The 23,009-nt window shown below is 44.2% G+C and overlaps 1 protein-coding gene across 3 annotated transcripts in view; it reads right to left on the bottom strand.

The window, feature by feature from the left end:
- LOC138718208 (protein ELYS-like) overlaps window positions 1-8,218 on the bottom strand; it is a 47,675-nt gene extending 39,457 nt beyond the window's left edge. Inside the window, exons 1-2 of one of the 3 annotated variants that reach the window (XM_069852530.1) lie at window positions 8,200-8,218; window positions 920-1,046 (exon numbers count right to left, since the gene is read on the bottom strand). In XM_069852530.1, coding sequence (XP_069708631.1) covers window positions 920-1,040 — 121 coding nt within the window. In that variant the 5' untranslated portion in view covers window positions 1,041-1,046; window positions 8,200-8,218. Of the gene's footprint in view, window positions 1-919; window positions 1,047-8,061; window positions 8,154-8,199 lie in introns of those variants that run through there. The other 2 variants (XM_069852529.1, XM_069852532.1) reach the window with 2 other exon arrangements.
- Between the last annotated feature and the right edge of the window lie 14,791 nt (window positions 8,219-23,009).

The following is a 23,009-nucleotide window of genomic DNA, read 5'->3' as shown; positions in this document are numbered from 1 at the left end:
GGGTAAGTATTACAATACATTGAGCTGTAGTCTTTATACTACATTCAGATTGGTTTTTGCTAGAAATCATCTAAATACATACAGGAAGACAAGTCTCAAAACATACTTCAAATGCAACAAATCTAAACCAATTAATTTCTAGTTTTTTTAATTTTACTCAACACCTGCCTACTCTGGGAAGGGATTTGCACTTCCAACAAGAAACTATCTTCCAATGAACACTGCATAAGTAAACTTATAAACTTTTGCACATGCTGATCACAGAAAGAATCTAACACATTTTGTTTCACTGAACTACCTGAAGCTTAAGAAAAGTATTAACACTATTTACATTCAGGTACATTAATTTACAGTCTGGCAGATAGACTCTATCTGCTCTTTAAATAAGCCTAAACATCCAGATAAGCACTCAGCTCTACTTTCAGATCTGCTAGAAAGTCCACTACCTAATCTTCTTAGCCACTTTCAGTAACTCTCACTAGATACTCATCTGCATCCTATTAAATACTTTGAAAGTATGGCTGCAGCGCTTCACCGTGTTATCCTCTTCCTTCTGTTTTTATTCAGATGAACAAGAAAAAGCAGAGGACATTGCCTCTGTGACATTGTAGAGAAACTATTTCTGTACATGATGTTATGATGGTCAAAGAGCTTGAACTGCTACAAATAAATACAAATGTTTAAGCAAATACTTTTTAATATACCAGGTTGGCATAGACTGTGGTAATTTCAAACTTTGACTTGACTAGCCTTTAATTCTAGCATTTTTAATGGTTATAACAGCCTTTCTGTTCTTTCTCAACCCAATACATCTTAACAGCAGCCACCTGACACACCTGACCCTATGACCCTGTGCTTCAGGTAACCTCCAGGCAATATTCATTTTATACCAAGACCAAAGTTAAAGGAAGACGCTCACCTCCAGAAAACTTGCCACACAGCACAGAATCTAGCGTTATCTCATCTTCTCCAAGAGCCTGAAGAGTCCCCTCTGGAAATTGCAGCAGGCTGCTCGTCACCTGTGCTGTTAGGTCTCGCATTCTTCACTGTAAATAAAGAAAAAAATGGGAAATAAGACTCATGTCAGCCATAAATATTTTTGAGACTGACACAAGCTTCATCAGCGCACTGTGAAAAATCTCCCATACACTGCTTGTAGCTCTTTTCCTTATAAAAAGGGACTCAGGAAAGCTTGCAATCCCACAGCAGAGCAAAAGGAGAATCCTTTTCCCTTTTCAATGCCGATGAGAGCACCAACAAGTCATCCAGAGGTATTGATAAGATAAGGACCAGTAAAAAAAAAAAAAAAAACAATCAAACCTGCGGTGGGCTCAAGTCTACTTACAGAGGCTAGTAAGATGGGTTCTGAGAAAAATAATCTTTTTAAAAAGCTTCCAAGGAACCAGCATAAGTTTCCATTTGTCCTTTCCCTTGATTTTATTCTTTATTATTCACAGAATCACAGAATCACAGAATAACCAGGTTGGAAGAGACCCACCGGATCACCGAGTCCAACCGTTCCTAGCAAACACTAAACCATATCCCTCAGCACCTCGTCCACCCGTGCCTTAAACACCTCCAGGGAAGGGGACTCAACCACCTCCCTGGGCAGCCTGTTCCAGTGCCCAATGACCCTTTCTGTAAAGAATTTTTTCCTAATGTCTAGCCTAAACCTCCCCTGGCGGAGCTTGAGGCCATTCCCTCTTGTCCTGTCCCCTGTCACTTGGGAGAAGAGGCCAGCACCCTCCTCTCTACAACCTCCTTTCAGGTAGTTGTAGAGAGCAATGAGGTCACCCCTCAGCCTCCTCTTCTCCAGGCTAAACAACCGCAGCTCTCTCAGCCGTTCCTCATAAGGCCTGTTCTCCAGCCCTTTCACCAGCTTTGTTGCTCTTCTCTGGACTCTCTCCAGAGCCTCAACATCCTTCTTGTGGTGAGGGGCCCAGAACTGAACACAGGATTCGAGGAGCGGTCTCACCAGTGCCAAGTACAGAGGGAGGATAACCTCCCTGGACCTGCTGGTCACGCCGTTTCTGATACAAGCCAAGATGCCATTGGCCTTCTTGGCCACCTGGGCACACTGCTGGCTCATATTCAGTCGGCTGTCAACCAACACCCCCAGGTCCCTCTCCTCCAGGCAGCTTTCTAGACAGACTTCTCCCAGTCTGTAGCATATTTTTGTCAATTGTCTTCTAATAGATGTCACACATCACCTTCAGCACATTTCTTTTGAACATTAAGGCATACTAAGTTCTAAATTACCTTCATTCTCATCTTCTTCCAGAAAATGTACTGTGGATATTTTTACATGACAAGGAATACAGACTTCCATAGATCATCAGTTAGGAAGTAGTTTCCCATATATGCATATACACACATATATATACAATGTAAATATAACATAGCACTTTAAACACTCATCTTCCTTATTACAGTCCCTTCCTTCCTCTTGTCAGTCTTTATCACATCTCTGCAGTGTTTTACAAAAATTTCTAGGCCTTTCAGACAGTTTCCATGCTTCAGCAGGTGTTCCACAAGGCATTCATACTGCAGTATGTCGGGATGGGTTCTTTGTGGAAAAACTTAAAAGTGGAGGTGATTTACAAGATTAAATAGGTGGCTAAGTAAGAGTTACTTCATACACATGGAAGTACAAAATACTTTTAATAACTATGCTTTCCAAGTTCTCTGGGTTCTTAACAAAGCCTCTGGAGGACAAGACAGATTTCATAAACTCATTCAAATAACACTGCTTTCTTCTTGAAGTCTCAAGAGGAAGACAGGATATGTGGTTCACTATTCCTGGGTGTTACACATGGGAGCAACACAACATTATTAACAGGAAATGTTTATAAATAATACAATTTATAGAAATTGTACTTCTGTGGAGAAAGATTGTACTCTTAAGCCTGGGTACTACAACGTACCATTTTTCAAGTCACAAGCAGTCTATTTGAGAATACGTTCCAGTATCTCCTGCCAGTGTGACAACAAGCACATGAAAGAGAGGAAGCATAAATGAGGGTCCTGCACTAAGCACAAGTCAACATTTTGGAAGAAACTTTGCCAATGGCAAAGCCAGTATTGCAGGACACTGCTGCAGCCAGCCAGCTTGACCACTCTGCCAGCACCCACAACAAGCGCAGGTCAAGTTCCAAGTGGGATAACATGTCTGCGGTAGTTTTGTTGAGTTTGCTTTTTTGGTACTTGTCATCATTTCAGAGTGACAGAAGGATGAACTTCTGCACTGCATCCACAGACTCCAGAGAGCAAAGAGCTCCAAAATTTGACCAGCATTCTGGTTTAGTTTAACTGTACCAATTTAATCAAGGTGTTTTATGAGTAACCCATTATACCAAATTCTAATAAGGATGCACTGAGGTGGTGAACAGCATCTTTCAAATGTTTCAATGTGCACCCACTGCCTCTGGTCCTGCCACTGGGCTCCACTGAAAAGTGCCTTGCTCCTTCTTCTTTATGCCCTCCCTTCAGTTATTTATATGAATTGACAAGACCTCTCCTGAGCCTTCTCTTCCCCAAGCTGAACAATCTCAGCTCTCCCAGCCTTTCCTCACAGAAAAAGTGCCCCAACTCCCTCTAGTCACCTTTATGGCCCTTCACCCCACCCTCCGGCACCTCCATAACTCACGTGAGATTGGAGAGGCCAGATTTGAACACAGCACTTCCACTGTGGCCTCACCAATGCTAACTAGAGGAAGTGTCACCTCGCTCCACCTGCTGATGATACTCCTCCTTATGCAGCCCAGGATACCCAAAGCCTTTGTTGCTGCCCAATAATATTACTGGCTCACGGTCAACTTAGTGTCCACCATAATACCCAGGCCTTTTCTGCCAAGCTGCTTTCCAGCTAGACTGCCTCCAACATGTACTGGTGCTTGGGATTGTTCCTCCCCTGGTGCAGGACTTTGCACTTCCCCTTGTTGAACTGCATGAGGTTCCTGTCAGCCTGTTCCTCCACCCTGTCCAAACCCCTCCGGATGGCAGCATAATCCACTGGTGCATCACCACTCTTCCCAATTCTGTATCATCAGCCAGCTTGCTGACAGTACACTCTGCCCCATCATCTAGATTGTTAATGAAAACACTGAACAAGCAACACTGCCCTCCCCCAAAGCAGCCTATTTTAAAACATTCAGTTGTCAATCCTCCTTTAAGGGAGAACACTGACTACAACAACATACATTAAGGAATTTTATAGAACAGCACAAAATTCCGAAAAGAGCATATTTGATTGCAGTGAATGAAAAAAAGAGAAGCCTTGCTGCTGCCTCCCATCTCTCCCTCTGCTCCTAACCCTTCCTTCAGCTTACCCTGCACTGACTTGAACACTTTTCAGAGCACTTTAGGAGGCAAGTTAACATCCCAAGCATTCAGGAAACATGACAGGTTTCCCCCAGGCAAGAGTTAAACCGGCTTGCAGAGAGAACTAGCAAGCATAAAAGTTGGCACAATGAAGGAGGCAGGACAATGCATTGGGAAGAAGCAGAGGGAATCTGCCTGTATCCATTCTGTGGCAGTAAGCCATTATGCTAACTCACACACATGTGAAACTGCACATTGAGTTTGCAAGGGGAGCTAAAAATCCCTTCACTTTTAGAAACACCACCACTCAAAACACAAGCAGGCAACCTGTAACTCCTTCTTGCAAGTAGAGACTCTCACTGAGAAAGGCTGCAGCTGACCTGTGCCTTTTGTTCCTTGAGCCATATGCATAAGCCACAGCAATGTCAGGAAAGGGTCCTTTGGTGATCAGAGAACAAGCAATATTGCACGACACTATTCAGATCACATTTTCTAAGGAAACAGGTCAAAAAGGAAGAAGCAGCCAAAGAAGAAGTGGAAGAAAAACTAAGGTCTTTCAAGAAAGTGAATGCTATTTTTCTCCAATGAAAGGTAAAAATGACAACTAAAGATTTTTTTAATTATTACTAATGACTGCTCCAATGACATTTCCCCAAAAAAAGAGGAAAAAAACTTAGAAGCACTGGAGGAGCAGCAGGTGGAAAAGACACCCTTTCTAGATATTAGCAGTGAGGTTCAGTGAACTTGCACCTGCCCATCTTTTACTCCAGCAGAAAGAAGATTTAGCAAGTGAGTTAACAAGTGACTGAGTGAGTAATACTGGATCCTTTCTTTCCCACTTGGGGAGAAACACCTCCTCCTGATGTTTTAGGCAAAACCCCTACATTTAACCTAAAATTTAAGTAGCAGTCTAAAAAGCTACTAGCGTAACAGAGACAATCTGTCTCGTAATTCAACCATCAGGTTTATTTCATTCAAGTGCAGCCCACAGATTGTATTGCAGCACTTCTGCGAATGCTCCACAAGTTCTCTGGGAAGCTTGAGCCTACAGCAGAAGGAGAGAAGAAGAAAACATTTCAGCTCCCTTTCCCAACAGCTTCCAGTAGCTGAGATCCTGGATCCAATGCAGACCATAGATTCGATTTCCCTTTGCAATGAAAAAAAAACCCAAACAAAACCAACACAGACCAGAATTTGACACTATATCCAGTTAACCCAGCCACCTCCAAGTTATTCTTTCACACAACTGTCCTTCATTCCAGAGGTGCATTCCCTGTCCTACAAGGCTAAGCTAGAAAAAGCTCCTAAAGTAATTTCTGAAATTATGCTCTTTTTTCACATTTCTTGGCATACCTGGACAGACAGAAGCAGGTGCTAAGCATCCCCATAGAGAAGAGACACGCAGCCTTCCAAACAGAAGACAACCATAGTTAACAAGCTATTTACAGCATGCCTCACCAGTATGGCACCACACTGCTTGGTTCTCCCACTACCCCTTCTGGAATCACCACATGACACTGAAGAGGAATGCCTTCTACAATCACTGGACATCATCTGGTCCAACCATCGTGCTTTAGCAGGGTCACATGCCTGGTATCATCTCTAGCAGGCTTTTAGGTATCTAATTCTGAAACACGCTTTTACAAACAGCAACCTGACAACCTGAAGTGCAAAAAACATTTGCAACACATGCAACAGGCCAAGGATTTTGGCGACTCTCTTCTACCGATTTCAGTTTTCTCCCCACCACACAAGTAAAACACCATCGGACCAGCAAAGGCTTTTCACCGTTATTGCTCTAAAACTAGATCCAACAGCTTACTAGGCAGAAGACACAAAATTAGCAGAAATCTGATTAACTTTGTTTCAATTCTGTGCAGTGCTACAGACTAGGAGAAGTCTGGCTGGAAAGCTGCCTGGAGAAGAAGGACCTGGGGGTGTTGGTTGACAGCAACTGAACATGAGCTAGCAGTGTGCCCAGGTGGCCAAGAAGGCCAATGGCATCTTGGCTTGTACCAGAAGCGGCGTGTCCAGCAGGTCCAGGGAGGTTATTCTCCCCCTGTACTCAGCACTGGTGAGACCGCTCCTCGAATCCTGTGTTCAGTTCTGGGCCCCTCACCACAAGAAGGATGTTGAGGCTCTGGAGGGAGTCCAGAGAAGAGCAACAAAGCTGGCAAAGGGGATGGAGAACCAAGTCTTACCAGGAGCGGCTGAGAGAGCGCTGCGGTTGTTTAGCCTGGAGAAGAGGAGGCTGAGGGGAGACCTCATTGCTCTCTATAACTACCTGAAAGGAGGTAGTGGAGAGGAGGGAGCTGGCCTCTTCACCCAAGTGACAGGGGACAGTACAAGACGGAATGGCCTCGAGCTCCACCAGGGAAGATTCAGGCTTGATATCAGAAAAAATTTTTCACGGAAAGGGTCATTGGGCACTGGTACAGGCTGCCCAGGGAGATTGTTGAGTCGTCATCCCTGGAGATGTTTAAAAGGGGTGGATGAGGTGCTGAGGGGCATGGCTTAGTGATTGATAGGAATGGTTGGACTTGATGATCCAGTGGGTCTTTTCCACCCTAGTGATTCTGTGATTCTGTTAAAAAAGCAAACCCCAGGCAAAACCATGCAGGAGAAGTTGTTCCTGCAGAACATGAAGGAGGAGCTCTCCTCAGCAGAACAGGGCACAGCACTGCCTGCCCAAATACACACACGTGACAGCTGCCAGCCAAGTCTGGTACAACCATCCAGAGCAATGGGCACAAGAAACTCTAACTACCACATTTAGCCAGACACCCTAAATGGCATTCGGCACTGCCGACAGACTGAAGCCCCTAAATTTCCCATAACCTCAGCAGATGTGATCAGGAAGCAACCTGAAAGACTGACACCACGCCTCTCCCTACAGGCTCCCTAAGAGCTCCAGACCCGGAGTCCCAGTTTACTGAGGAAGAAATTAAGCACTTTCACTTATTAAGCCAGCACCTTTGCTGTGCGATACTTGCTTCACAGAAAACCCAGAAGCCCCCCTCAAAACACGCTGGATTTCTGTAAGGCAGTGCTCTCCCTCCCCGTTAAAAACTGTTCTCTTCCCGTGATCGCCACTAATACATAAAGTAGAAACAGGCTCCATCCCTGCTCTTGTCTCACTGCACGCGATGGATGGAGATCACTCCCTCGTGCCGCCCAGGCCTGATGAAGGATGCTCGCTTTCTAGAACTCCAGAACGAGTCTTAAGAGAGTTTATTCGCCGGCATTTTCGGTATCGACGCTCTACCCAGGCAGCGCCTCTCCTGCCTCCTCCTGGAAAACGACACCGAGCGGGAAGCGCGAAAGAAAAACCCTCCTATAAGAAGCGACCGAAGGAGCGACCTGGGGAGGGGGGGGGCGGAACACACACATACCCACGGTTCGCGCCGGGTGGGCGGGCAGGAGGGGAACCTCCCGGCGGCGGCTCCCGCACCTCCCACGCCCCCCACCCCGGTCACGGAGCCTCGCCCGCCGCCCCCCCAACGTGTGCTGCCCCGGCCACGTGCGACGCGGGGGGCGCTTACATAAAGGGGCCCAGCGGCAGCGCCTCGGCCCGCCCAGGGCCCCGCTGCGCCAGCGCCGCCGGCCTAGCGCCTCGGGAGCGACCTTCTTCCTTGAAGAAGGAAGGCAGGAGGGCGTCGCCGCCGCCGCCGCTGCCACCGCCACCTCCGCTTTCTTCTCCCCGCCGCCCAACGCCCGGCCCGTTTTCTCCCCGGTACGTGCCGATAAAGGCGGCGACATCCTCCGCAGCGAACGCAACGCCCTCCGCCCGCCTGCCGCTCGGCTCCTGCGCAGCCGCAACCGCCCGGAGCCGCCGGCGCCCCCCGCGCCCCTTCCCGCCCCCACGCGCGCGGCACCCACCTCGGCCGCTTACCCGCCCGCCGCGCGGGGAGGGGGGTGTGCGGGAGGGGGGAGCGTGAGGCCGGGGTTGGGGGGGGTGGAGTTCTCGCGAGACTTGCCACCGGCCGCCGCGGGACGGTTCAAACTCGGCCGTCTCTCCTGGACTACGTGTCCCAGCGTGCCGCGCGGCAGGCCGCTTCCGCTCCCCGCCCCGGCCTATTAGGGCGCGGGGCCGGCCTCTCGCGGGGCCTGCCGGGAATTGTAGTTTCCGGCCGATGACAGCGGCCGACTCTCCAGCGGGTTGTGGGGGAGGCAGCATTTTCCAGAGAATCATAGAATGGTTTGGGTCGGAAGGGACCTTAAAGTTCCATCTAGTTCCAACCCCCCTGCCGTGGGCAGGGACACCTCCCACCAGGCTAGGCTTTCCGAAGCTCCATCCAACCTGGCCCTGAACACCTCCAGGGAGGGGGCAGCCACAGCTTCCCTGGGCGACCTGAGCCAGTGTCTCTTCACCCTCATCGTGAAGAATTTCTGCCTTATGTCTAGTCTAAATCTTCCCCTTCCAGTGTAAAGCCGTTCCCCCTCATCCTATCACTCCATGCTCTTGTAAAATGTCCCTCCCCAGCTTTCTCGTAGCCCCTTCAGGTACTGGAAGGCTGCTCTAAGGTCTCCCTGCAGACTTCTCGAGGCTGAACAACCCCAACTCTCTCAGCCTGTCGTTGTAGCAGAGGTGCTCCAGCCCTCTGAGCTGGTTTTGCTTTAAGCCCCTCTGTTCAGCCTGGAGAAGGAGAGGCTGAGTGGGAATCTCATCGCTTTTTACTACTTCCTCACAAGGGGAGGAGGGGGTGCAGGTGCTAATCTCTCTGGCAATTGATGCCATGAAAAGGGCCAAACTCAGTAATCTATGCCAATTTGATTATTAAGCAGCTATTGCTTTAATACTTAATACAACGCCAGACACACAGGGAATCATTTCACCATTGAGGCTGGTTAAAGGATTTTTATACTGGTTAAACATACATATTCATATAGATTCTGAGAAACACTGGTTACATATTTGGGAAATACTGGTTAAACATATATAGAACCCCCATTATCATATCTTATCACCCACTCTCGAATGTACATCACAGTTCCTTTTTGTCTTCAGAATCCTCTGATGCTCTTTATCTTATCGCCTTATTCATAGTATCCTCGTGGTGAGTTCTGATCTGTCCTTTGTACCTGCAGGGGCAACTGGCCTTGTTTTAACTAGTAAACAAGCTAAATTCCTGTTACAATCACATTCTTTCTTACTGAAAGCTGGCCAAGATTTGATTCTTATTATTCTTATTCTTATTATTCTTATTATTCTTAATGATTTATTCCTTCCTTCATGACCAATGATAGGACCCAAGGGAGGTCCCAGGATAGGACCCAGGAAGATGTGCCAGGGGCAGTTTAGGCTGGTTATTAAGAAGAGTTTCTTCACCCAGAGGGTGGTGGAACACTGGAACAGGCTCCTCAGGGAAGCAGTCAGGGTACGAAGCCTGACAATATTCAAAAAGCATTTCACCAACACCCCCAGACACATGGTGTTAATGTTGCCGTTGTCCTGTGCAAGGACAGGAGTTGGACTTGATGATCCTTGAGGGTCCCTTCCAACTCAGAACATTCTATAATTCTATGAGCCTGGAAGCGGGCAGTCACTGAGGCCACAAGGAGCACACCCATCAATGTCAAGACCACACGCCCTGCAGAGCCCACTCTTGGTCCCACAGCCCCAGTGGGACCACACCTGCCTCCCTGTCCCACCAGGAGGGAACCTGCCATGGCAGGGAGATGGCCTGCTGGGGCCAGCCCTGCCTATGCATGTCCCTTTGATTGCAGGGGCTGCCTGTCCTCTTTGGGGCACTTGATTGTTGCTGAAAATGGGTTTCAGAGGAGCTCACGCCTCCCCAGGCACAAGACCCTGCTGGCAGGGGCAGCATCCCTTGCCATCTAGCTCTGCTCCCAGCGAGCTTAGCCTGGTAATCAAACTTCTCTAGTAGTCTGCAGGCTTGGTTTGTGTTTTTTCACACCTCATTACAGACTCTGGCCAGCTGTTTCAGCAACAACTACAATCTTGGCAGTGTCAGTGAAAACTCAGGAGAAAACGCAACCACATTTCAGTGAAGCTTAGGCCTGGTACCAGTATGAAGTGTCTGTGAAGGTGGTGGTTCTGTATCAACATCCTTCAGTGGTTGGGATTGGGTTTATGCCAGGAATATTAGCTCATAAAGTATGCTAAGTGCCAATGAGAAGAGGACTTAAGACATTTGGTAAATGAACAGCTTTCCAGGCACACTTGATACCTGGTGCCTAGTTTATTGCAGTTGTTTCTAGTAGACTAAGGTCTAAACAGCAACAAAGCAGAAACATAGCTAGATTTTAAGGAAATAATACAGCAATTAAAAATACTTAAAATACTTTAGCTCTAGATATTAGATAAAATTTTAGACTAAAAATAAATAAGCACTTCTTTGCAAACAAAACCAATGACTGTTGTACACATTTACCACTGAAAAGAGGGCAGCTGGAGGTACTTCCCTATACAAAACCATTCTTTACAACCATCATGATGAGAGTTCCTTGTGTTGATATTCCAAACTAAGTTGTGACCTTCTTTCCATTTACTTTACAACACAAGGTACGTGTTGTCATCACCTCAGCAAGATACCCTTCAGGATTTTACCTCTTGCAGGTAGAACATAAGCAATATAAGGAGAAAGAAGTATCATTGTACTTGCGAATTATTGTTCAGTGAATCCTAGTTCATGACTTTTGAAGCTGTCGATATTGTTTCAGTTGGGATGAGAAGGTGATAACAGACTGATGTATCTCTTGTGCAACACTCTATATACAAAGAATGAACAAAGTCCCACTTTCTGGTACTGAGCAAGAATTAGATGACAAGATATTTCCAAAACCCCTTTTCATCTAACAATCACTGCTGGAACCCCATTTTTTCCTCCAGGTAGCCAAGCACCAGGCATTTTGTTCTTTTTTATGATGTTTTTTCATCTCCATCAACACTTTTTAATCAATCTGCACATGCCTATACAGAATATGGTACTCCTTTTATTTCAGCTACCAAAAAAGATCAATTTCTTTTATCTTAAATAAAAGAAATCCTTTAGCCATCCCAGTTTCAACAGAGCGTAATGCAGTCACTAACATACTTAAATGGCGGCCACCTAATTTCTTTTACATAACTGTTTTGCTGTTGTCACAAGTTAAGTAAAGCTCACTGAACTTACAGTAGTGCCAGCAGCATAATTTCTTTTCATCCATCAGTTTAAACCAAGGGACTACGTATTCTATTCTCAACTTTAAAAACAAAAGGAGAGAATTTTGGTCTTTGGCAGTTTAACAGAATTTTCACTTTTATGCTATTTTTCCTCCAACCCTCATAGTATCCTTCACAAAGACATTAATTGCATATCACATTCAAGGTAATTTTCATTACAATTTACAGATTGTCCAGAAAATACCAGAGGTATTAAATGTCAATCCAGCAGTTTAATACCTACCTTTTTTCTCACACTCCCACATGTATATCCTAAAATACCCTACAAACACTAAGAGTGAAAATGAGAATACAAGCCAGTTCTTGCATTCTAGACCTCTTCATCACACCTATAATGAGTTTAATTGATTTTGGAGTAAAGCAGGTAAACTTTGAGATGACTGTTTAAACCCATGTCACAGTAATATATGCTAAAAAAAGGTTTACTAAAAAAAAAATCAAACCAGGTAATAACAGTAAATGACCCTACTTGAAATTCCTGTGTACTTTTTCAGAACAATAGCTTCTTGTAAGTAAGGACTAATCTGTTTCCCATCACAGCAAGCACTCTCTGTTAGACTCAGAGTTTCTTAAGGACACAAAACTATTCAACACAATATTCTGAAGAAAAAAACCTCAATATAAAACTTTTCCACTGAACAATCTAGAATACAGTCTACACAAACCATCTAAGATGTGTGCTTCAAGGATGACTAGCAGATACCCACCTCTTTCTTCACTCCTTTCCCAGGAGAGGAAGCCCCTACCAATATCCCAAATTTGCCTGGTAACTGCTTGCCCCTACCCAAGTCCCTCTGGATTTTAAAGGGGTAGGCTGTTTAGCCTCAGTTTTCCTCTTATTTTTAATAAGAAAGCATATGTAAAGACCCAACAGAGTTAACATAAAATTAAGGTTACATCATTAGTCACTGAAAGGACAGGAATTAAGGATGAAGTGAAAAGGGCCAGTCTAATGCAATGCCTTTGAGTGTATGTATTGTAATATTCTTTGACTTTAAAACAGACATTTTCAGATATTAATAAACAAATATGCAATGCTTCTAAGAAGTGGCAGGATCATCCAAGGTGTGACAAACACGTTCGATTTCTCCCAGCGCTATTAATGGCATACATTATCTCTAAATTACAGCTGTGTCTCTTAAGGTTAAGTCCATCATTCTTTATATTATTATGCAAATGCTAATCATGACTTGGTGGCTGCTGTTGCCACTTTAGATCAATTCAAGTGTAGCATATGAGAGTGCTGATTGTGGACAAGAAGCACTCATACACACAACCCCATGCCAGGCGATAAAGTCTCATGGGACAGCCCGGCTCCTAACCTGACAGAAGTAATTGTGCACACAGTCAGAGAGGGAGCACAAGGCATGAGTGAGAGAGTATTTGCCTGCAAAAACAAGTAAGCCCAACCGTTGTCAAATGTTTCGTGAGAGAAAAAGGGGAATTTTGAAGGTACATTATTTTTGGCAGCTGTGTGCAGACAGCTCCTCCCAGACATGCTGGGAAGCATGATGCCCACAGGGCTGTGTATGAGAACGTAGGGATTGGGTGATACAAGTTGCTGATGGGTGATGGCAGGACTGACCCTCTGTTATGCATGAGAGGCTGTATATGAGACAGGCAGAGCTGGGGTGGACTATAAAAGGTCTTGAAATTGAGGACAAGCATCTCATCTGATGTGACAGAGAATAGGGAGCTAGGGGAGAAATGCACAGATTAGCAGGGCAGCACCAGAGGACCAGCTAAAGCCATATCTTTCACCCAGGCATTTAGAGTGGTTACATGCAGGACAGGGCTGCATTTATTAAGGGCAGGACAAGTACTTCTGCCATAAGCACTATTCAAAGTGAAAATAGGTTGGGTATAGTCTTAGCTGGATGGATGGATACAGAAAGGCTTGTTTCAGGAATTTTGTAGAAAGCAAACCTCGCAAGGCTCAGGCATGGCTTGAATAAGGACACAAGAAGAGACCTGGACCAAAGATGTTCTTCCCCTCTCCAGTCATATGCATGCATGATCATTGACTTAAATAAACAGTGACTAGGGAGCGTCATGATAAAGTGATCTGGTTTAGCTGAGCCTCAGCTGACAGCGAGATTTATCTGGGCAAGCATCAGAGAGGTGGACAAGGCTATGTTTGGAAAGAAGGCCTGGCATTCATCTTGCCTGGTTTTAAGTATCTACAGTGCAGTTATCAGCATCAGAACTACTAACCTGGGCTCCCTTTTTTTTTTTGGTAGGTGAGGAGAACAGGCTTTTCCTGGTTGCCATTCATCCAACATGCTTTAGATATGTCCTGTAGGATTAGCTGGATTCAGCACAGGTTATTCTGAGCTTGAGACACTGATCTGAATAGAGCACTGGATCTTTAAGTTACTGAGAAGAAATGTTTACAGTTGGGATTACCCAGAGATAAGTCATCGAAGGGAAAGAGGACAAGGATAGAGCTTTATACCACGTGCATTGGAGTCTGGATAAAGAGAAACTTCCAAAAGCCGCACTGGTTGAATGAGGGAAGAGAAAGGTAGAGCTGCAAAAGACAGAGAGAATAACCACTCAAGGAGAGAAGCTTGGCTGACTTGTGGCAAGAGCCCGATGGGCAAATTGAGATGTAGGGGAGAGCTGGAGCTGCCTAAGAGGAGGTCATTCAAGGCTCTTGCAAAAGCAACGCTGACTGAATGTTGGCGCAGAGGCCAGGTGAGGGAGAAGGAAGTGCAGCAGGAGGACTCCAGGCTTTCACTGAATTTACAAAGCAAAGAGAAACGAGGTACATGTTAGTTAAAAGAAAGAAAATTTATAAAAAATACTTATCGGGGGGGGGTGGAGAGGGCAGAAATTTGGTTGGTTGTAAAAAATAAGAGGATTAACAGATGCATTTATTGAAATTATGAAGGCCCAAAGAAGGGTAAGTGATTAAAGCGATAAAATGAGAGTGAGGCAATTAAGGACATGAGAGAAGGTGGAACCAGGAGCAAGCAGAGGCACAAGAGGACAAAAACAAGGGAGAGAAATCTCTCTAGTGCCAACAAAGAATTGGAGAGGAATAAGTGGAAGTGGATATGAGACAGAGGGGATTGGGATCCAGGGTCAAACACTGAAAGGAAATGGTGAGATACTGTGAAAACAGAGAAGGAAAGAATGAAGGAAGATGCAGTGAAGAGGGGAGTTGTTAAGGCTGAAATTGTATGCAAACTGAATGTTCAGCTAAGCTGGAAAAATCAGTCTGCTTGGCATGCAAGATGTCAGGTTTCATGTAGTTAAGATTGTTGAAAACCTGGTGGACAAGCTATATTTGAAAGCTAATGTTCTTATTTAGATAAGTTAATAATCGCCAAATCTAATTGTTAGGGCTGAGTAAGGAACAAGCAGAGTCAGCTCTGCAGCAGTTTTGAAATGGGGCCTCTGAAACCTAGGCACTAACTCAGCTGGTCACAACTGCAGGTGCCTGGGTGCTCAGTGCTGATGGACCCTATGGGGTAACCAGCCCTGGCGATGCACGCTCCCCAAAGGACTGGCCAGTCTGAACACAGCACTGGGTGTGGGGAAGGACTGCAGCCACCACCTTCCACACTGAGGCACACCCTCTCCTCTGGGAGAGCTGGGGGGAAGAGACCCAAAGCAGTTTTTGAATTTAAGGGAAGCTGGAGGTGGGACTTAGGCTCCCCAGTGGCATCCTGGGCAACACGACCTTCCTTCCAAGTGAGTAAGTCAATATTTAATTGGAACTGAGGCTCACTAGCATGGTCTCCTGCTTTGTGCCACCCTGGCATTGAGGTGTAGCTGTTGCTTTGATGTAATCAGTCATCATCCACTTTTGCCTTCATGTTGTTTTCATGTATCTATGAATCTCCCTCAAAAAGCTGAAATGGAATGGGATGCATGTTTGATAATAATTTTTTCAAAACATTGTAAAGATAATACAGTAGCATACTCTACAAACATTTCTTAGTTGGCACTCACATCTGAAATTTTTTGTAAGCTGTACCAAAGTTAAGCAAATCCTCAGATGAAGAAAGCCCTTGTGCTAAAATGAAGTTCAGACTGGAAGTGTATATCAGGGATGTAAAGGTGAAACAAAAAAGAAAATGCTGGTGAGGCGTAATAATTATTTTCAAGCACAGGATTATTTATAAACACAGGATGCTCAGAGATGTGGTTACACTTATCTAAATATGTAATTACAAGGATACAAGTTTAAAAACAAGAATTAAATACTGCCTTCCAGTAATTACATAAGAGGAATACGTTTGGAAAACATGTCCGTGTCTTTAAAGCCAAATATTAAAAAGCTTCAGAAGCAACAGGCAACCATTTGGGCTGTTTGAGAGGTTTCATTGTGAATTGTTCCAACTGAGAATTTTATTTTGTTTCATGTTTTATAGATGACTAATCTTAATTTAATATTCCAGATTCAGAATGCCTGGTTATGAGATACTACTGATTAGTCCTATACATTTTTTACTCTTAACAATTTTTAAATATTCTCAGCCTTTCATTCTACTATATATTTCATCGGGAATAAATATTTTCTATTTGTCCTTTAAAATAGTATTAATTGAATTGTAGGGCATTACTAACATTGCACCTTAAAAGCACTAATTAATGCTTTTCAATATCAAACCCAAAGTAATTAGAAACTTAATGAACCAAAAATAGCATAACGAGATCTCTTCTATACTCCACTAGAGCAGCAATAATTTAATATAAAGAGAGGCACACCAGAATCTCCCAGAGAAAGAGAAAATTAAATGGTGGTTGCTACAGAGTCATGCAGCCATTTAAAAAAAAAGAGAGAGAAAGAAGTGTCTGCATTTCTGCATTTCAGTTCAAGAAGAAAAAGGGACCTCAGGAGACCTTGAAAACTGCTTTCTTGAGCAGCACACTACGTATTGGTTGCATCTTGATTTCATCTGTAAAAAATGTTACAGCTGGATTGTCAGAGCTACCACCAGCTGCATTTTATGCATAACAAAGTTATATATTATGAAGCTTTTTTTTCCCCACTGGAGGTAATTGTTTGAAGCCTAGACATCTTCCTTTTGCTGATTTAATGTGGCTTTTCTGTTCATGAGTCAAGTTGAAACAGGAAGATGTTTTCTGAATCTGATCCTCTGTCACCTCTCTGCTATGCGTGGCAATTGGAGAAATATGGAGTTAGAAGGTTTGGTGTGAGCTGTGGTGCTGAAAAGACTTGTCTTTGCTCTGACACTTAGTTTACATACGCATATTCCTAATAGAGCAGCAGAGAGAAGACAAAATCTGTAAAGTCTGGCTTCAGGGAGGCAGGAACCTCTGAGTAATATTAGTAGCTTGATTAATGCCATTCAGGCTTTTCATTTCATAATGTAGGGACACTTTGTCATCTACTTAAAATCTACAAAATGCAGCCACTTAGAAGTGAGGAAACGAGAGATTTCAAGTATTTTACATTGCCCACAAAAGCAGATTTTTTTTCTCTTTAAGTACATGCATTTCTTTACAATGCAATAACCTTCATGTTAACCCCAAGTTCATATTGTTAATAGCAAGGCTGAGAAGGAATGCAGATGCACCTTCCAGGGAGAAGCTTCTGGAAACAAACTGGTCATTATGACAGGATTTATCTTATCTAACTTAAGCTGTATTAAAGAGGAATATCTAGTTTAAGTGTGTCCAAAAGACTGTTTTTCTTCAGCTATGCTGACTGATCCATAAATCAGGTTTCCCACACTTAAAACCCTGCAGTGCCCTGTGCTTTGCACCCTACCACCTACAGCACCACTGCCAATAAGTTAAAGAAGTCATCTTGGCTCCCTCTGTAGCTGGAGGAAAGAGTACGCACTTCAGGACCTCATTTGTCCCATCACAGGAGAACCACCTGAGTGGGTCAACATGAATGTCTTTCTAGGGTGCTTGGATCTCCCTCTAACATTAGAGGGAACCTAGAAAAATTGCAGGGAGGGGTGCTTCACTTTTAGGTAGCTACCAGTAGCTGGGAGGAATCGCTCTGTTCATCAAGGAAGCTGCTACATGCTACACTTTGTTTAGTGCACAGTCAATTAAATCATAAAGCAAGCTTCTCCCATATGTTGCCCTTGTTACGCTGCTCTAAGACTTTGCAATTATCTATAGTGAAATAAAAGACAAAATTACTCCCCAGATGCAGAAGTCTCTAATTACATATCACAGGTCTTTACAGAAAAGTTCATAGCCCACATTTGCTTACCCTTCCTTTTATGTTTCTTTGTAGGTTCTTGAATGTGAAGGTAGGTGACTGTTTCAATGTGTCTAAAATGACCAACATAGCAAAATAAACTAAGGGTAGGCTGTGCTAAGGTGGATATGCCTTACACCTGTTAATACACGTAAGACAGCTTCTTTATTTTCAGGGGTTTTTGTTAGTTGACCACACAATAAATTCCCAAGTTCTCCAGCAGTGTTTCACTTGCCCCCCAGCTTTGATGACTGATGTGGATCATTGTACAACATGAAGGTTGTACAACATGAAGGTTGCCAACTGAACATAAGCCAGCAGTGTGCCCAGGTGGCCAAGAAGGCCAATGGCATCTTGGCTTGTATCAGAAACGGCGTGACCAGCAGGTCCAGGGAGGTTATTCTCCCTCTGTACTCGGCACTGGTGAGACCGCTCCTCGAATCCTGTGTTCAGTTCTGGGCCCCTCACCACAAGAAGGATGTTGAGGCTCTGGAACGTGTCCAGAGAAGAGCAACAAAGCTGGTGAAGGGGATGGAGAACAGGCCTCATGAGGAACGGCTGAGAGAGCTGGGGTTGTTTAGCCTGGAGAAGAGGAGGCTGAGGGGAGACCTCATTGCTCTCTATAACTACCTGAAAGGAGGTTGTAGAGAGGAGGGTGCTGGCCTCTTCTTCCAAGTGGCAGGGGACAGGACAAGAGGGAATGGCCTCAAGCTCTGCTAGGGGAGATTGAGGCTGGACATTAGGAAAAAATTTTTCATAGAAAGGGTCATTGGGCACTGGGACAGGCTACCCAGGGAGGTGGTCGATTCACGTTCCCTGGAGGTGTTTAAGGCACGGGTGGACAAGGTGCTAAGGGTCATGGATTAGTTTTTGATAGGAATGGTTGGACTCGATGATCCGGTGGGTCTCTTCCAACCTGGTTTTTCTATGATTCTAAAGTCACACAATGAAAGTGGGACATTCACATTCTACCTGTAGCACTTGGTCTGCATCACATATCTTGAGAAAATTAGAGTTTACACTTGGTGGTGTGAACAACAGATAATCCTTTACGTAGGAAAGGAAAAGCAGTCCCTGCATAGCACGTGTGCAATGTGGCTTAATTAATTGTGCTGTTTGAGCATGATGGTTTTTTATGCCTACAGTTTTGCTGATAAAGCTCAGTGCTCATTAGTCCAAAATCAAACTTTTCCCATGAAAGAGAAGTTATTCAGATCTGAGGTTCCATTTCTGGTCTCTTTCACAGCTCTGACAAACCCTGATCACCTTTCATATTGAAACAAAGGAATAATGAGTTTGTGCATTTGGGGAAAAAAAAGAAATTAATCCTAAAGAGTAAGGTCTTAAAAGCTATCTTTGAAATACAGTTTCCCCATGATTTCTGGTGCAGAGGGATTTTTAAACTGGGTTTATGCAGCACAATAGCAATAGGCAATGTGCTGGAAATGAGCCGTGGGCTGCTATGCTGAGCTGCTGCAAACTAGCCTGCAGGTGCTTTGTGAGGTCTAAAATAAAAACACTCCAAAAATTAAGAGGAAAGTTGTCTCATTGGCACCAAAATCACTCTGCTGACTGCAGTTCATTATCACTATGCAAACGCTGCATGTGTAAGGTGGTTAATACCGTGTTCAAATTTTGAGTGCCCTAATTTAACACAATTTGAGCTGAGAAGGGATCAACTTGAGATTGTTGGTATTAGGCATTCTTTGGTTGTTATAGTCTTCATGTGTGACCTTATGCCAAAATACCAAAAGGTATAAACTAGAAAACTTGGAGGCAATCAAGTCCAAACTTACACAGCAGAAACCTGAATGTTGGAAAACACAAGCTGCAAAAGTAAATCAAACTTCCTTTCACAGGGAATGCTGTCATATATATATGTTGAAATGACTGTCAAGTACAGATTTTTAAAAACCATGCAGTATCCAGCAGTTTCTCTCTAAGCAGACAAGGCAAATTATAGGAGTTCCTCATGGCCATGTGCAGGGTAAAGCAGGATATCCTGCATTTTCTCAAACTATCTGCAATGGACTAGGTCTGGAAAATATTTGAGAGACAGAGTCATTTCCCTGTGCAGGTAAGGTCTAATGTCAATGTGTGTGAGAAGCACTGCTGACTGAGAGATTAATTTGCCAGCACAGCAGCTGCAGTGCCTAGGTTATTGCTGTGTGGGCTGTCTGAGTAGCTCAGCTCTGCAGCCTTTCATTCTGCCAGATGCTGAACACCTCCTGAGAGGTGCTAAGTAACCTAATTTGCCAATGGGTGCTTGATACCTTGCAGGAAGTGATCAGCACTTTGTTGGGTTTGACACACAAATACTGAAAAATAAAAATTATCCATCCTCCTGCATATGGAGATAAATAACACAAAGCCAGAGCCCTCAAAAGAGCCACTATGACCTGCAGTTTAGAGAAGATGACATCACTCAGTCTGCTGAATCTGCTAATTAGCTGCTGGAATTAAAATTCCCTGTGAGTAAACAGTCTTTTTAGCTTCTCTTACTCTTTCATTTCAAAGCTAGAAAATATTTTTCTGGAAGAGGCATAATGGGAATGAACTGAGTGGTGGGTCTCCCTAGGCAGCCTCAGGTATGGGATGATGCCCAGCGGTGCTCCAAGGCCAGCTGTGAAAGCAAGACCCTGTGCTTTGCCCTCCTGCCTGGCAGCCCCTGCCTGCATGCATGAGTTGGTTTGTGCTGTTATCTTGTCCACGGCACGACTGGAGCAGCTCCCACCACTGGCACTGGTTGACCTGCATCAGACTTTGTTCTTTGCTTGAGGCTCTTAGGGGCTTTCTAGGAAGGGGTCTTTTTCCTGCCAGGGAGCCCCAGCTTGTACGTAGCACCACTGGAATGCATCACCTGAGGCAGGAATCAGCTGGATCATCTCCACTAGAAACCATACCAGCAGCTTGTACCATGCTAATCAAACAGGTCAGTGCAGCTTTCAGGAACAAAATGGATGCTGATATTGTACCAATAGCATTTAAAATGAGTTTGTTTGCTGACTTGTGTTTGCTTTTCCTTTGCTGATTGTAAGCAAACACTTCTTTTAAGTGAAGAAACAAATGGGTATATTTACTATTCCCTCTCTTCTGCTAACAAACGTTTCTGCCCCAGGTTTGTATGGCTGTCAGCATGAGGCAGTGGGAAAATCATGGGAGTTGCCTGAAAAAATGCTGACAAAACAGCAATTTATTTTCTTGGGGTTTTACCCTCTCCTTGCAATCTAAGCTTCAAGCAGTGGACAAATCTAGGAATTATTTTGATAGCTGAGTAGGGATGCAGGGCAGAGTGCTGCTTCCCTACTGCCAGTGCCTCCAGCAGAGCTGGATTCTCTTCCTGGATGCCACCACATTCAACACATCTGTGTGGGACTGGCAACACAGGAATGCCACACTGGCACCCTGGTAGCAGGTACCTGTATGATATTTTAGTTTCTTCCTGTAGATGGTTATTTCCATCCAGAATTTCGTAGCATTTGGTAAATGACTGAGCATTTAAAGCCTGGCAGGGATTTCCAGAGCAAGGAAGAAAAGCCACTAGATGTGTCCTGTTAGAAACATCACCAGTTGTGTGATCCACAACTGGTCATGAGCAAGTTGTATGATGTCACTTACAATCATTTATATTACAGTAGTGTCTAAACCAGCACCAGTCTGTGAGAGGATTCTGGTCAGGGATCTCACTGTAAGCAAGTATTGCCTGGTTTCACTATGTGACTTGTCCTGTAGTCCTGAAGGTGATCCTAGATTTCTTTGCAGTCTCCCAGTTACTTTAGTATGTCCCTGGCTGTGCTGCTGCTGGGAGGCAGGCTGCTGAGCCATGCCTTTTTTTCAGATGTACCTAGCTAAAAAAACCTAAGTTCAACAGGTTTGGTCTAGATGCACAGGCTGAGATCATTAGGTGTCATATAAAGACAGGATTATATGCAGTCTGTCTCACAAAGTGCTTGCAACTTGACAGACTGGAAGGGAAATATGTATAATGAGAAATGCCTTGCTAAAATTCATGCAACAGATTAAATGGTGGGCCAAAACACTAGCCAGGAATCCCAGTTCCTGTTGTCACTTGTCCAAGTAGACCTGCTTTCAAAGTGGGTAGCAGGTGGATCTGTGTATTTATTCATACCAGTGGCTGCTGCCTCTTAAGAAATATGAAAAAAATTACACTGCTGAATTAAATATGCTTTGGAGGAATTGCTGGCCCCTGGCTGAGCAGCACTTCAGCCAAGGAACAGCTCCAGCAGCAGTTGCTTGTGCTGGATGATTTACATCACCTTCATTGAAATTTGCAATGCTAACAGAATGCAAGGACCTATCGAAGGGTCACATGGCACTATTGGCTTCTAGTGACATTCACCCTTGATTTCAAGAGGGAATTCAACCTAAAAATAATTGCTGTGACTTGGCCCTGGCTTTGGAGAATAAAGATGTGTAGATTTTTCAAGCTATAAGAGTCTAATTCTGTATTCTAATCCCTCTTTCTGCATGAGAACAAATCACTGGATTTTACCTAGTCATTTCTGCATGAAGATTGTGATTTTTGGTTGAATGACAAATTATAATGCTAGAGTATGCATGCTAGCTGAACACCTCTCACTTCAGGTGGAGTTAAATCATGGGAGTGGAAACCCTACTCCCAAGCCCCCCCCTACCCTTCTGAGTGAATGTAGTTTGTCCCAAAGTATCAAAAATTATTTTAGCTTTTTGTGTATTTGATCAATCTTAGCTGCTCTGCACTTTCTGATTTACAATCAAAACCAGCTCACTGGGAAGGAGGATTAGGTCTAGAATTTGGTTTTGACTGTGTTTTCCATTAGGTCTGCCAGAAAAAAGTACTGCTATAACTCAAGAATTATAACCCCGGAGATTAATACACTTGATCCCTGGGCATGCACTTAGAATTATATACTTAACAGTTCTATTGTGGTTAACCCACTGCATTTTTAATAAGGGAGTTCAAAGTCCTTAATATTAGTCAATCTCTTAAGACTATTTTGCAGTGAGCTGATTCAAATTGTTTCATCTCAGCCTGAAGCCTTTTTGGACAGTACCAGGATACAGTGCAATGTGCTGGTGAGACACACAGAGAGACAAAGGTGAGGTCCTCAGGATGAAAAGGGGAGAAGCAAGGAACCAAACTGCAGAGTTTATATTTGGTGTTAAAACCACCGCCAGCTGAGGAAAATCAGAGGTGTTGCTGAAGACAGTAACTTAGCGTCTTGGCAGCAAAAAATAGAAGAAAAATCAGAACTCGGGCATTCCCTGTACTGAGAAGGTGGTTTTTTTTTTTGGTTTTTTTTTTTTTTG

This window comes from Phaenicophaeus curvirostris, chromosome 2 (genome assembly GCF_032191515.1).
Source record: "Phaenicophaeus curvirostris isolate KB17595 chromosome 2, BPBGC_Pcur_1.0, whole genome shotgun sequence".
Taxonomy (NCBI): Eukaryota; Metazoa; Chordata; class Aves; order Cuculiformes; family Cuculidae; genus Phaenicophaeus; species Phaenicophaeus curvirostris.
This window is presented reverse-complemented; position numbering and strand designations above follow the sequence as displayed.